This window comes from Bombina bombina, chromosome 5, assembly GCF_027579735.1.
Source record: "Bombina bombina isolate aBomBom1 chromosome 5, aBomBom1.pri, whole genome shotgun sequence".
NCBI lineage: Eukaryota > Metazoa > Chordata > Amphibia > Anura > Bombinatoridae > Bombina > Bombina bombina.
The window spans coordinates 865,690,087-865,706,016 of record NC_069503.1 but is presented as its reverse complement, the minus strand read 5'-3'; the positions used below and the strand labels follow the sequence as shown (position 1 = coordinate 865,706,016).

Sequence of the window (15,930 nt, the reverse complement as noted above, 5' to 3'; positions counted from 1 at the left end):
CAGTAAAATATTTTTCTAGGAATGGAATTGACTAAGAAAATACTGCTGATACCGAAGTAATGTAAGTAAAGCCTTAAATGCAGCGATAGCGACTGGTATCAGGCTTATTAATAGAGATACATACTCTTATAAAAATGTGTTTTAAAACGTTTGCTGGCATGTTTAATCGTTTTTTAACGTACATTGGTGATAACACTGTAATGTTGGTATAGCCTTAAATGCAGTAAAAGCGACTGGTATCAGGCTTATTAATAGAGATACATACTCTTGTAAAAATGTGTTTTAAAACGTTTGCTGGCATGTTTAATCGTTTTTTTAACATATGTTTGGTGATAAAACTTATTGGGGCCTAAGTTTTTTCCACATGGCTGGCTTAAATTTTGCATAGAAACAGTTAACTGAAGCTTCCCACTGTTGGCTGTGGCAGTTTGTTGTGTCTGTTTTTAAAAACGTCTATGTCGTTTTTTTTGTTTTTTTTTTATCTGTTTTTTGCATTAAGGGGTTAATCATTATTAGTCTGTTCTAACATGTCTGACATAGAGGAAGCTCTGTGTTCATTATGTTTTAAAGCCATGGTGGAACCCCATCTTAGAATGTGTACCAGATGTACTGATTTCATGTTAAACAATAAAGATCATTTTTTGTCTTTAAAAACATTATCACCAGAGGATTCTGTCGTGGGGGTAGTTATGCCGACTAACTCTCCCCACGTGTCAGACCTTTTGACTCCCGCTTTAGGGACTCACGCTCAAATGGCGCCAAGTACATCAAGGGCACCCATAGCGTTTCTTTTACCAGGGGATTCTGTCGAGGGGAAAGTTATGCCGACTAACTCTCCCCACGTGTCAGACCCTTCGACTCCCGCTTCAGGGACTCACGCTCAAATGGCGCCAAGTACATCAAGGGCGCCCATAGCGTTTATTTTACAAGACATGGCAAAGGTGGTGAATAATATTCTGGCAGCAGTATTAGTCAGACTACCTGAAATTAAAGGAAAGCAGTTAGCTCTGGGGGTAGATACAGAGCATACAGACGCTTTAAGAACCATGTATGATACTACCTCACAATATGCTTAGTCTGTGGGTGATTTTTTTTTTTGACTCAGGGAAGATGATTTAACCTGATTCTGATATTTCTACATTTAAAATTTATGCTTGAGAACTTCCACTTGTTGCTCAGGGAGGCTTTGGCTGCTCTGAATGAATGTGTACAATCGCAGGGCCAGAGAAATTGTGTAGACTGGATAAATAATATGCAGTGCCGGTGTGTACTGATGTTTTTTCCAATACCTAAAGAGGTTTACTAAAAATTTTTTAATAAGGAATGGGATAGACCAGGTGTGCCGTTCTCTTCCCCTCCTATTTTTTAGAAGAATGTTTTCTAATAGTTACCACCACACGGGACTTCTGGCAGACAGTTCCTAAGGTGGAGAGAAGAGTTTCTACTCTAGCTAAGCGTACCACTACCTCTGACGAGGACAGTTGTGCTTTTTAGATCCAATGGATAAAAAAATGTTTATTCAACAGGGTTTTATCCTGCAGCCCCTTGCATACATTGCTTCTGTCACTGCTGCTGCGGCGTTCTGGGTTGAGTCTCTTGATGAGGCTTTACAGTTAAGCGACTCCATTGGATGAATATATTTGACAAGCTTATGCTAGCCAATTCCTTGTTTTCTGATGCCTTGTTCATTTGACTAGACTAACGGCTAAGAATTCTGTTTTTTACTATACTGGCGTGCAGAGCGCTATGGCTTATATCATGGTCAGCTGTCGTGACTTTAATAAATAAGCTACTTAACTTCCCTTCAAGGGGCAGACCCTATTCGGGCCTGGTTTGAAGGAGATTATTGCTTATATCACTGGAGGAAAAGGCCATGCCCTTCCTCAGGATAGGTCTAAATCAAGGGCAAAAAAAAAAAAAAAAAAAAAAAAAGTCTAATTTTCGTACCTTTTAAAAACTTCAGGGCAGGTGTGGCATCCTCTTCCTCTAAGGCAAAACAAGAGGGAATTTTTGCTCAGTCCAAGGCGGTCTGGAGACAATCGGACCTGGAACAAAGATAAGCAGGCCAAGGAGCCTGCTGCTGCCTCTAAGGCAGCATGAAGGAACGGACCCCTATCCGGTAACGGATCCTATAGGGGGCAGACTTTCATTCTTCGCCCAGGCGTGGGCAAGAGATGCCCAGGATCCCTAGGCATTGGAATTTATATCCCAGAGATATCTTCTGGATTTCAAAGATTCCCCCCCCAAAAAAGGGGAGATTTCGCCTTTCACAATTATCTGCAAACCAGATAAAGAAGGAGACATTCTTACATTGTGTACGAGATCCATCCAGTTCCAAGAGAGGAACAGGGACAGAGTTTTTACTCAAATCTGTTTGTGGTTCCCAAGGAGAGGGAACCTTCAGACCTATTTTGGATCTAAAGATCTTAAACAAATTCCTCAGAATTCCGTCATTTAAGATGGAAACTATTCGTACCATCTTAACTATGATCCAGGAGAGTCAATAGAGGACTACAATGGATTTGAAGGATGCTTATCCTCACATTGTGATGCATAAAGATCACCATCGTTTTTCAGGTTTGCCTTTCTAGACAGGCATTACCAGTTTGTAGCTCTTTCCTTTGGGATATCTACAGCCCCAAGAATCTTTATGGAGGTTCTGGGGTCGCTTTGGCGGTCCTTAGACTGCGGGGCATAGAAGTGGCCCCTTATTTAGACGACATCCTGATACAGGCGTCAAACATCCAAATTGCCCAGTCTCATACGGACGTAGTACTGGCATTTCTGAGATCACATGGGTGGAAAGTGAACAAGGAAAGAGTTCTCTATCCCCAATCTCAAGGGTTTCCCTCCTAGGGACTCTGATAGATTCTGTAGAAATGAAAATTTACCTGACGGAGTCCAGGTTGTCAAAGTTTCAAAATTTCTGCCGTGTTTTTTCATCCCATCCGCGCCCTTCGGTGGCTCAGTACATGAATGAAATCGGCTTAATGGTAGCGGCAAGGGACATAGTACCGTTTGCACGTCTACATTTCAGACCGCTGCAACTATGCATGCTCAGTCAGAGGAACGGGGATTACACAGATTTGTCCCCCTGTTAAACCTGGACCAAGAGACCAGAGATTCTCTTCTCTGGTGACTATGTCGGGTCCATCTGTCCAAGGGTATGACCTTCCGCAGGTCAGATGGGACAATTGTTACAATAGATGCCAGCCTTTTAGGTTGGGATGCAGTCTGGAACTCCCTGAAGGCTCAGGGATAGTGGACTTAGGAGGAGACCCTCCTTCTAATAAATATTCTGGAACTGGGAGTGATATTCCATGCTCTTCAGACTTGGCCTCAGTTAGCAACTCTGAGGTACATCATACTCAGTCGGACAATATACACGACTGTGGCTTACATCAGCCATCAAGGGGGAACAGAAGTTCCCTAGCGATGTTAGAAGTCTTACAATAATTCACTGGACAGAGACTCACTCTTGTCTATCAGCTATCCATATCCCAGGTGTTGAGAACTGGGAGGTGGATTTTCTAAGTCGTCAGACTTTTCTTCCGGGGGAGTGGGATTTCCTCCGGAGGTCAAGACCAAGCAGGAGAGGGCTTTGGTGTTTTTGACAGCGCCTGCGTAGCCACGCAGGACCTGGTATGCAGATCTGGTGGACATGTCATCCTTTCCATCACGGTCTCTGCTTCTGAGACAGGTCCCTCTACCTCAGGGTCCTTTCAACCATCTAAATAGAATCAATCTGAGATGGACTGCCTGGAGACTGAACGCTTGATGTTATCAAAGCATGGCTTCTCCGAGTCAGTCATTGATACCTTAATACAGACATGAAAGCCTGTCTCTAGGAAAATTGAACATAGATATGGTGTAAATATCTGATTGTTATGAATCCAAGGGTTACTCATGGTGTAAAGTCTGGATTCCCAGGATATTATCTTTTCTCCAAGATGTTTTTGAGAAAAGGGTTGTCAGCTAATTCCTTAAAAGGGGACAGATTTTTACTCTGTCTTTTTTTTTTGCACAAGCGTCTGGCAGGTATTGTAGACGTTCAGGCATTTGGTCAGGCTTTGGTTAGATCCAAGCCTGTGTTTAAAACTGTTGCTCCGCCATGGAGCTTAAACCTGATTCTTAAGGTTCTTCAAGAAGTTCCATTTGAACCTTTTTTGTTCCATAGATATCAATCTTTATCTTGGAAAGTTCCTTTTGGCTAGCTAATTCCTCGACTCGTAGAGTCTCCAAGTTATCTGTGTTACAATGTGATTCTCCTTATCTGGTCCTTCGTACGGATAAGGTAGTCCTGCGTACCAACCTGGGTTTTTTCCTAAAGTGGTTTCTAACAAGTACATCACTCAAGAGATAGTTGTTCCATGCTTGTATCCTAATCCTTCCTCAAAGAAGGAACGTCTATTACACAATATTGGACGTGGTTTGTGCTTTAAAGTTTTACTTACAAGCTACTACAGTTTTCATCAAACGTTCACCTTGTTTGTTGTCTATTCTGGACAGAGGAGAGGTCAAAAGACTTCAGCAGCCTCTCTGTCTTTTTGGTTAAAAAACATAATTCATTTAGCTTATGAGACTGCTGGACAGCAGCCTCCTGAAGGGATTACAGCTCATTCTACTAGAGCTGTGGTTTTCACTTGGGCCTTTTTTAAATGTGGCTTCTGTTGAACAGATTTACAAGACGGAGTCTTGGTCTGCGCTTCATACTTTTCAAATTTAACAAATTTGATACCTTGCTTCTTCGGAGGCTATTTTTGGGAGAAAGGGTTTTTTACAGGCAGTGGTAACTTCCGTTTAAGTACCTGCCTTGTCCCTCCCATCATCCGTGTACTTTAGCTTTGGTATTGGTATTCCATAAGTAATGGATGATCCGTGGACTGGATACACTTAACAAGAGAAAACATAATTTATGCTTACCTGATAAATTTATTTCTCTTGTAGTGTATCCAGTCCACGGCCCGCCCTGTCACTTTAAGGCAGGTAATTTTTTCATTTGAACTACAGTCACCACTGCACCCTATGGTTTTTCCTTTCTCTGCATGTTTTCGGTCGAATGACTGAATATGGCAGTTAGGGGAGGAGCTATGTAGCAGCTTTGCTGTGGGTGGACTCTTGCAGCTTCCTGTTGGGAAGGAGAATATATTCCATAAGTAATGGATGATCCGTGGACTGGATACACTACAAGAGAAATAAATTTATCAGGTAAGCATAAATTATGTTTTCCTGATTTTTATTGTTTTGTACAAGCTTTGGTTCGTATAAAACTTGTTATTAAGTCAATTTCTCCTCCTTGGAGTTTGAATTTGGTTCTGGGGGCTCTTCAAGCTCCTCCGTTTGAACCTATGCATTCTCTGGACATTAAATTACTTTATTGGAAAGTTTTGTTCTTTTGGCAATCTCTTCTGCTAGAAGAGTTTCTGAATTATCTGCTCTTTCTTGTGAGTCTCCTTTTCTGATTTTTCATCAGGATAAGGCGGTGTTGCGAACTTCTTTTAAATTTTTACCTAAGGTTGTGAATTCTAACAACATTAGTAGAGAAATTGTAGTTCCTTCATTTTGTCCTAATCCTAAGAATTCTAAGGAGAGATCACTGCATTCTTTGGATGTAGTTAGAGCTTTGAAATATTATGTTGAAGCTACTAAGATTTTCCGAAAGACTTCTAGTCTTTTTGTTATCTTTTCCAGTTCTAGGAAAGGTCAGAAGGCCTCAGCCATTTCTTTGGCATCTTGGTTGAAATCTTTAATTCATCATGCTTATGTCGAGTCGGGTAAACTCTGCCTCAAAGGATTACAGCTCATTCTACTAGGTCAGTTTTTACTTCCTGGGCGTTTAGGAATGAAGCTTCGGTTGATCAGATTTGCAAAGCAGCAACTTGATCTTCTTTGCATATTTTTACTAAATTCTACCTATTTGATGTGTTTTCTTCTTCTGAAGCAGTTTTTGGTAGAAAAATACTTCAGGCAGCTGTTTCAGTTTGATTCTTCTGCTTATAATTTCAGTTTTTTTCATTATAAGATTTAAACTTTGTTTTGGGTGTGGATTATTTTCAGCGGAATTGGCTGTCTTTATTTTATCCCTCCCTCTCTAGTGACTCTTGCGTGGAAGATCCACATCTTGGGTAGTCATTATCCCATACGTCATTAGCTCATGGACTCTTGCTAATTACATGACAGAAAACATAATTTATGTAAGAACTTACCTGATAAATTCATTTCTTTCATATTAGCAAGAGTCCATGAGGCCCACCCTTTTTATGGTGGTTATGATTTTTTTGTATAAAGCACAATTATTCCAATTCCTTATTTTTTATGCTTTCGCACTTTTTTCTTATCACCCCACTTCTTGGCTATTCGTTAAACTGATTTGTGGGTGTGGTGAGGGGTGTATTTATAGGCATTTGAGGTTTGGGAAACTTTGCCCCTCCTGGTACGAATGTATATCCCATACGTCACTAGCTCATGGACTCTTGCTAATATGAAAGAAATGAATTTATCAGTTAAGTTCTTACATAAATTATGTTTTCTACTTTGGCTAAGCGTACCACTATCCCGGTGGAGGATAGTTGTGCTTTTTCGGATCCAATGGATAAAAAATTAGAAGGTTACCTTAAGAAAATGTTTGTTCAACAAGGTTTTATCTTACAGCCCCTTGCATGCATTGCGCCTGTCACTGCTGCTGCAACATTCTGGTTTGAGTCTCTGGAAGAGGCCATTCGCACAGCTCCATTGGATGAGATTATGGACAAGCTTAAAGCACTTAAGCTAGCTAACGCATTTGTTTCTGATGCCGTTGTACATTTAACCAAACTTACGGCTAAGAACTCCGGATTCGCCATCCAAGCGCGCAGAGCGCTATGGCTTAAATCCTGGTCAGCTGACGTGACTTCTAAATCTAAATTGTTTAATATTCCTTTCAAAGGGCAGACCTTATTCGGGCCCGGCTTGAAAGAAATTATCGCTGACATTACTGGAGGTAAGGGTCATACTCTTCCTCAGGACAAGGCCAAATCAAAGGCCAAACAGTCTAATTTTCGTGCCTTTCGTAACTTCAAGGCAGGAGCAGCATCAACTTCCTCCACTCCAAAACAGGAAGGAACTGTTGCTCGTTACATACAGGGCTGGAAAGCTAACCAGTCCTGGAACTAGGGCAAGCAGGCCAGAAAACCTGCTTCTGCCCCTAAGGCAACATGAAGGGAGGGCCCCCTATCCGGAAACGGATCTAGTGGGGGGCAGACTTTCTCTCTTCGCCCAGGCTTGGGCAAGAGATGTCCAGGATCCCTGGGAGTTGGAGATCATATCTCAGGGATATCTTCTGGACTTCAAAGCTTCTCCTCCACAAGGGAGATTTCATCTTTCAAGGTTATCAGCAAACCAAATAAAGAAAGAGGCGTTTCTATGCTGTGTACAAGACCTCTTAGTTAATGGGGGTGATCCACCCAGTTCCGCGGACGGAACAAGGGCAAGGGTTTTACTCAAATCTGTTTGTGGTTCCCAAGAAAGAGGGAACCTTCAGGCCAATCTTGGATTTAAAAATCTTAAACAAATTCCTCAGAGTTCCATCATTCAAAATGGAAACTATTCGAACCATCCTACCCATGATCCAAGAGGGTCAATACATAACCACGGTAGACTTAAAGGATGCCTACCTTCATATACCGATTCACAAAGATCATTATCGGTACCTAAGATTTGCCTTTCTAAACAGGCATTACCAGTTTGTAGCTCTTCCCTTCGGGTTGGCTACGGCCCCGAGAATCTTTACAAAGGTTCTGGGCTCACTTCTGGCGGTTCTAAGACCGCGAGGCATAGCGGTGGCTCCGTATCTAGACGACATCCTGATACAGGCGTAAAGCTTTCAAATGGCCAAGTCTCATACAGAGATAGTTCTGGCATTTCTGAGGTCGCATGGGTGGAGAGTGAACGTGGAAAAGAGTTCTCTATCACCACTCACAAGAGTCTCTTTCCTAGGGACTCTTATAGATTCTGTAGAGATGAAAATTTACCTGACTGAGTCCAGGTTATCAAAGCTTCTAAATGCTTGCCGTGTCCTTCATTCCATTCCACGCCCGTCAGTGGCTCAGTGCATGGAAGTAATCGGCTTAATGGTAGCGGCAATGGACATAGTGCCATTTGCGCGCCTGCATCTCAGACCGCTGCAATTATGCATGCTAAGTCAGTGGAATGGGGATTATTCAGATTTGTCCCCTCTGCTAAGTCTGGACCAAGAGACCAGAGATTCTCTTCTCTGGTGGCTTTCTCGGGTCCATCTGTCCAAGGGTATGACCTTTCGCAGGCCAGATTGGACGATTGTAACAACAGATGCCAGCCTTCTAGGTTGGGGCGCAGTCTGGAACTCCCTGAAGGCTCAGGGATTATGGACTCAGGAGGAGAAACTCCTCCTAATAAATATTCTGGAGTTGAGAGCAATACTCAATGCTCTTTTAGCTTGGCCTCAGTTAGCAACACTGAGGTTCATCAGATTTCAGTCGGACAACATCACGACTGTGGCTTACATCAACCATCAAGGGGGAACCAGGAGTTCCCTAGCAATGTTGGAAGTCTCAAAGATAATTCGCTGGGCAGAGTCTCACTCTTGCCACCTTTCAGCGATCTACATCCCAGGCGTGGAGAACTGGGAGGCGGATTTTCTAAGTCGTCAGACTTTTCATCCGGGGGAGTGGGAACTTCATCCGGAGGTTTTCGCTCAACTGATTCATTGTTGGGGCAAACCAGATATGGATCTCATGGCGTCTCGCCAGAACGCCAAGCTTCCTTGTTACGGATCCAGGTCCAGGGACCCGGGAGCGGTGCTGATAGATGCTCTGACAGCCCTTGGGTCTTCAACATGGCTTATGTGTTTCCACTATTTCCGATGCTTCCTCGACTGATTGCCAAGATCAAACAGGAGAGAGTATCGGTGATTCTGATAGCGCCTGCGTGGCCACGCAGGACCTGGTATGCAGACCTAGTGGACATGTCGTCCTGTCCACCATGGTCTCTGCCTCTGAAGCAGGACCTTCTAATTCAGGGTCCTTTCAACCATCCAAATCTAATTTCTCTGAGGCTGACTGCATGGAGATTGAACGCTTGATTCTGTCAAAGCGTGGCTTCTCGGAGTCGGTTATTGATACCTTAATACAGGCTCGGAAACCTGTTACCAGAAAAATTTACCATAAGATATGGCGTAAATATTTATATTGGTGCGAATCCAAGAGTTACTCATGGAGTAAGGTTAGGATTCCTAGGATATTGTCTTTTCTACAAGAGGGTTTAGAAAAGGGCTTATCTGCTAGTTCGTTAAAGGGACATATTTCTGCTCTGTCTATTCTACACAAACGTCTGGCAGAAGTTTCAGACGTTCAGGCTTTTTGTCAGGCTTTGGCTAGGATTAAGCCTGTGTTTAAGACTGTTGCTCCGCCGTGGAGCTTAAACTTGGTTCTTAAAGTTCTTCAAGGTGTTCCGTTTGAACCCCTTCATTCCATTGATATTAAACTGTTATCTTGGAAAGTTCTGTTTTTGATGGCTATTTCCTCGGCTCGAAGAGTCTCTGAGTTATCTGCCTTACATTGTGATTCTCCTTATCTGATTTTCCATTCAGACAAGGTAGTTCTGCGTACTAAACCTGGGTTCTTACCTAAGGTAGTTTCTAACAGGAATATCAATCAAGAGATTGTTGTTCCATCATTGTGTCCTAACCCTTCTTCAAAGAAGGAACGACTTTTGCATAATCTGGACGTAGTCCGTGCCCTGAAGTTCTATTTGCAGGCAACTAAAGATTTTCGTCAAACTTCTTCCCTGTTTGTCGTTTACTCTGGACAGAGGAGAGGTCAAAAAGCTTTGGCTACCTCTCTCTCTTTTTGGCTTCGTAGCATAATACGTTTAGCCTATGAGACTGCTGGACAGCAGCCTCCTGAAAGAATTACAGCTCATTCCACTAGAGCTGTGGCTTCCACCTGGGCCTTTAAGAATGAGGCCTCTGTTGAACAGATTTGCAAGGCTGCAACTTGGTCTTCACTTCACACTTTTTCAAAATTTTACAGATTTGACACTTTTGCTTCTTCGGAGGCTGTTTTTGGGAGAAAGGTTCTACAGGCAGTGGTTCCTTCCGTTTAAAGTTCCTGCCTTGTCCCTCCCATCATCCGTGTACTTTAGCTTTGGTATTGGTATCCCATAGGTAATGGATGACCCGTGGACTGAATACACTTAACAAGAGAAAACATAATTTATGCTTACCTGATAAATTTATTTCTCTTGTAGTGTATTCAGTCCACGGCCCGCCCTGTCTTTTAAGGCAGATCTAAATTTTAATTAAAACTACAGTCACCACTGCACCCTATGGTTTCTCCTTTCTTGTCTTGTTTCGGTCGAATGACTGGATATGACATGTGAGGGGAGGAGCTATATAGCAGCTCTGCTTGGGTGATCCTCTTGCAACTTCCTGTTGGGAAGGAGATATAATCCCATAGGTAATGGATGACCCGTGGACTGAATACACTACAAGAGAAATAAATTTATCAGGTAAGCATAAATTATGTTTTTTCCCACCTATACCTTCATGCCATTATGCTCTGTTACAGACCCAAAGTAGAGATTGCACTGTTTAAGGAATTTGAGAGAAACATATTTAAGTGGCATTACTTGAAAGTCCACAATGGTCATATTTTTTTCTTGGGCACTTATCTTTCTCTTTAAGTCGATCTAGTATTCTTTTCTTATTTTTTCATGTTTAGCTTCTTTACAAAAATGTTTTTAATATAGTTGTATTTAATTTGTCCTTTTTTCCACTCAGGCACGATTAAAGTTATTTCCTTATGAAACAGGAGAATTGCATATCCTTGGTATCGTCTATAATCTCAGCACTGTTCAGAATACTAGTAACCTGGATGGCGTAGCGCCTGTCAGTGGCGTCCCAGCAAGTAAGAACATATAATAATAATTTTATAGAAAACATTCCGATCAGACAAAATAATAAAATGTCATTATTTTTTTGTAAATGTTTTATGCTCACATCTTACATGTGTAAATACCGCAGTATACACAAATGCAAGCTCTTTTTTTTCCCCTCCCATATACGTGGTAAGAGTCCAGATCCATTACTACTGGGAATTACCTTGCCACTAGGGGGAGGCAAAGATTCCCAAACACCAAGACTATGTTTAGTCTTAACTTTGCCTCTGCTGGAGGAAGCTGAGGAGTAAAGATGTGCAAATGACTTCTTTGTTGATCAGGGTTTTCAGATTTGTGGGGCCCATTCTCCTCTGAATACAGTGTTTGTGAGAGGAGTACAGGTTGTGACTCATTTTTTTCTTTCCCATGAGAGCATTTTAGTTGCTGACCTCCCACAGATTTTGCAGGGACTTGTCTTTTTCCCCTTTCTACTGGGTCTAGAGATCACTCCTATATTATGTCCTCTGCTGATATGTTTTCAGTACTGGACTGGTTTCCTGTTAGTACTTACCAATAACACTCTCCTGCTAGAAACACTATTTGTTTTTTCAAATACTCTGTTAACCTTATATATGGGCAAGATTATATATGTTTATATATATAGCCTTTGGACATATTATTTTATTTGAAGAGCTCATTGGCGTTATTGCACATAGACTTTATGGGGGGGGCATGTTTTTATTTCTTTCCTAAGATATGGTGAGTCCACAGCTTCATCAATTACCGTTGGGAATATCACTCCTGGCCAGCAGGAGGAGGAAAGATCACCACAGTTAAACTGTTAAGTATCACTTCCCTTCCCACAAACCCCAGTCCATTCTCTTTGTCTTTGGTGCAAGGAGGAGGTGAAGATTTAGTGTCTGAGAAGATTGGATTTATTTCACTTCTATCAAGATTTTATTATTTTGAAAGCCATAATCTGTTTATTCTGATCTTTCCTCTCAAGATTGGGTCTAGCCGTACTCCAGGTTAGTCTCTTCAGTAGGGCAGTGGTGGCTTTAAAAAAGTGAGGATCTTTTAAGATGGGCTTTGCTGCGTTTTCCTGACATAATTGCTGCCCATGTTACAGAAAGCCAGAGTAGGTTTACTCTGTCCTTTCTTTTGCTACAGGTCTCTGTGAGGAGTGGCAGCCTGCCACGCTGCGTAAGCCATCTTCCGGCCGGACGGCCAGACTGCAGGTAAGTGCCTATTGTCTTTTAGGTATGGGAGACTGTGCACTTAATAAGTTGGAGTTGCAATATTATTATGGGATATGTGTATCCTTTAGAAGGATATTTACAGGCAGAGAGCAGGCACTTATATGTGACGAGACCAGGGATTATTACTTATAATTAATTAAAGTATATTCCTTTTTCTGTTTATGGGTCATGCAAAGCAAGCTTTTGGGTACTCCAGGCAAATGCTATTTGTACTTATGATAACTGCGTTGAAGATGTTTTGTGTTAGAAACATTTCTTTGTGACTGTACATTGGAGATTGTGCATAGTGTGACTGTGATACCGCTCTGCTGCAGTCAGATTCGGGCAGATTAGTCTGGGACCATGCCCTCATTCTTGTGTGTTTGTGAACTTCCGCCTTTCTTATTGTACGGCAGGAAGGAAGCTGTTTTTTCTTTGAGTACAAAAAGTGATATTGATTACTGCGCTGTGAAACGCTATTAAGCCTATGAAAACAAGAGGACTCCCCGGCCTCTAAATAAATATGTGATGAGGTGTAAGAGAAATTTGGCCACAAAAAAAGGGACCAAATAAATCTTAGATCATAGGCGCTAATGAAAGCTTTAAATAGATAGTGAATGGTGTCAAAATAAAAAGTGAATATAAAAATATATAAGTATACAAGTGTAATGATGATAATAAACCTTACAATGTTAATAGCCAATCTTGGCAAAAAAGTAGTCCAAAAAATTTTGTATAAATTTAATACAAGTGAATAAAAAAATATATAAAATGCAGATATACAAAGTATCATATGCGTTGATTAGGCGCAATAGATAGTGTAGTATACATGTACATATAAAATTGCAACAATGAGGTTTACTTAAAAAATTGCAACAGTGAGGTTTACTTAAAAAACTACAATGATGCTACATAAAGAAGGTTACAATACTTAAATAAAAAAATAATAAAAACAAGATTGGAACAAAGGATTTCCAAGCGGTGACTCGATGATGTTAGCCGGGAAATTTGTGGATCAAATGTCACATGAAGAAGCTGGAATAAATAAAGAACCGAATCAAACAGCAGAAGAGATACCAGAAAAAAGTATACGAGTAGTCGGTGTCGAGACGTGTGTATTCTCCTCTCTGTGGCAGCTCCTTCGATAACAGTAACACCCCTTCAGCAGAGCGTTCCAATATGGCGATGAAGTTTGAACGGGATATTCGTTTGAATAGCTTCTACTGCCTATGAGTAGCTCAACTCAAGTCTTACGGGAGCCTTAGAGGGACAAAACACTTCTAGGAATAGGAGCAACGCATTTCAACCCGTTATGGGTCTTTTGATCCACGAATTTCCCGGCTAACATCGAGTCACCGCTTGGGAATCCTTTGTTCCAATCTTGTTTTTATTATTTTTTATTTAAGTATTGTAACCTTTATGTAGCATAATTGTCGTTTTTTTAAGTAAAGCTCATTGTTGCAATTTTTTAAGTAAACCTCATTGTTACAATTTTATATGTATACTACACTATCTATTGCGCCTGATCAATGCATATGATACTTTGTATATCTGAATTTATATATTTTTTTATTCACTTATATTAAATTTATACAAATTTTGCACATTTTTTGGACCACTTTTTTGTCAAGATTGGCTATTAACATTGTAAGGTTTATTATTATCATTACACTTATACAGTTATATATTTTTATATTCACTTTTTATTTCTCTTCTTAAGTGTAGTCAGTCCACGGGTCATCCATTACTTATGGGATATATTCTCCTTCCCAACAGGAAGTTGCAAGAGGATCACCCAAGCAGAGCTGCTATATAGCTCCTCCCCTCACATGTCATATCCAGTCATTCTCTTGCAACACTCAACAAAGAAGGAGGTCGTGAGAGGAGTTAGGAGTTTTTTACTTAGTTATTCTTCAATCAAAAGTTTGTTATTTTAAATGGCACCGGAGTGTGCTGTTTTTTCTCTCAGGCAGTATTGGAAGAAGAATCTGCCTGCGTGTTCTATGATCTTAGCAGACGTAACTAAGATCCACTGGCTGTTCTCGCACATTCTGAGGAGTGGGGTAACTTCAGAAAAGGGAATAGCATGCGGGGTCCCCAGCAAATGAGGTATGTGCAGTAAAATATTTTCTAGGAATGGAATTGACTAAGAAAACACTGCCGATACCCATATGATGTAAGTACAGCCTAAAATGCAGAAGTAGCGACTGGTATCAGGCTGGTAAATGTATACACAGTAGAGTTATTTTCTAGGGAATAGAATTTGACTGAATAATGTATGAGCCTTAACTGCAGTAGAAGCGACTGGTAGCAGGCTTAGTGATAACTTTACACAACATATGAAATGTTGTTTTTTAAAAACGTTTACTGGCATGTTAATCGTTTTGTGAGGTACTTGGTGATAAATATCTTTGGGCATGATTTTTTCCACATGGCTAACGTATATTTCTGCATAGAAACCGTTATAGCTGGTCTCCCACTGTGTAATATGACTGGGAGGGGCTTTTTGTTGGCGCCTTGTTGCGCAGTTAAAATTCAATCATAGTCTTCCTGTTTCTTCCTTCTTGATCCAGGACGTCTCCGGAGAGCTCAGGGGTCTTCAAAACTTATATTTGAGGGAGGTAATCAGTCACAGCAGACCTGTGACAGTGTGTGTTGACTGTGATAAAAACGTTAACTGTTAATTTGTTTATCCGTTTTTGGGTATTAAGGGGTTAATCATCCTTTACTAGTGGGTGCAATCCTCTGCTGATTTCATACATTTAATGTAAAATTTGGTTGCTATAACTGAATTTGTTCATTGTTATTTCAACTATAATTGTCTTTTTGTGTTTTAAAAGCGCAGCAGCGTTTTTTACATTGCTGGAAAATTTTCTGAAAGTAATTTCCAAGCTTGCTAGTCTCATTGCTAGTCTGTTTAAACATGTCTGATACAGATGAATCTGCTTGTTCATTATTTTTAAAAGCCAATGTGGAGCCCAATAGAAATATGTGTACCAATTGTATTGATATTACTTTAAATAAAGGTCAGTCTTTACCGGTAAAGAAATTATCACCAGACATCGAGGGGGAAGTTATGCCGCCTAACTCTCCTCACGTGTCAGTACCTGCGCCTCCCGCTCAGGAGGTGCGTGATGTTGTGGCGCCAAGTACATCAAGGCCCTTACAAATCACTTTACAAGATATGGCTAATGTTATGAAAGAAGTATTATCTAATTTGCCTGAGTTAAGAGGCAAGCGCGATTGCTCTGGGTTAAGGACAGAGCGCGCTGATGACACGAGAGCCATGTCCGATACTGCGTCACAATTTGCAGAACATGAGGACGGAGAGCTTCATTCTGTGGGTGACGGATCTGATCCAGGGAGACCGGATTCAGAAATTTCACATTTTAAATTTAAGCTTGAGAACCTCCGCGTATTGCTAGGGGAGGTGTTAGCGGCTCTGAATGATTGTGACACGGTCGCGATCCCAGAGAAGTTATGTAGGCTGGATAAATACTATGCGGTGCCGGTGTGTACTGAGGTTTTTCCTATACCTAAAAGGCTTACAGAGATTATTAGCAAGGAGTGGGATAGACCCGGTGTGCCCTTTTCCCCTCCTCCAATATTTAGAAAAATGTTCCCAATAGACGCTACCACACGAGACTTATGGCAGACGGTCCCTAAGGTGGAGGGAGCAGTTTCTACTTTAGCTAAACGCACCACTATCCCGGTGGAGGATAGTTGTGCTTTCTCAGATCCAATGGATAAAAAATTAGAAGGTTACCTTAAGAAAATGTTTGTTCAACAAGGTTTTATA

The 15,930-nt window shown here is 41.2% G+C and overlaps 1 protein-coding gene across 2 annotated transcripts in view; it reads left to right on the top strand.

Annotated features, from left to right (window-relative positions):
- TRAPPC8 (trafficking protein particle complex subunit 8) overlaps window positions 1-15,930 on the top strand; it is a 563,274-nt gene that overhangs the window by 398,097 nt on the left and 149,247 nt on the right. For both annotated transcript variants that reach the window (XM_053715000.1, XM_053715001.1), the window contains one exon: window positions 10,796-10,922. In XM_053715000.1, the coding sequence (XP_053570975.1) occupies window positions 10,796-10,922 (127 nt within the window). The remainder of the gene's footprint in view (window positions 1-10,795; window positions 10,923-15,930) is intronic.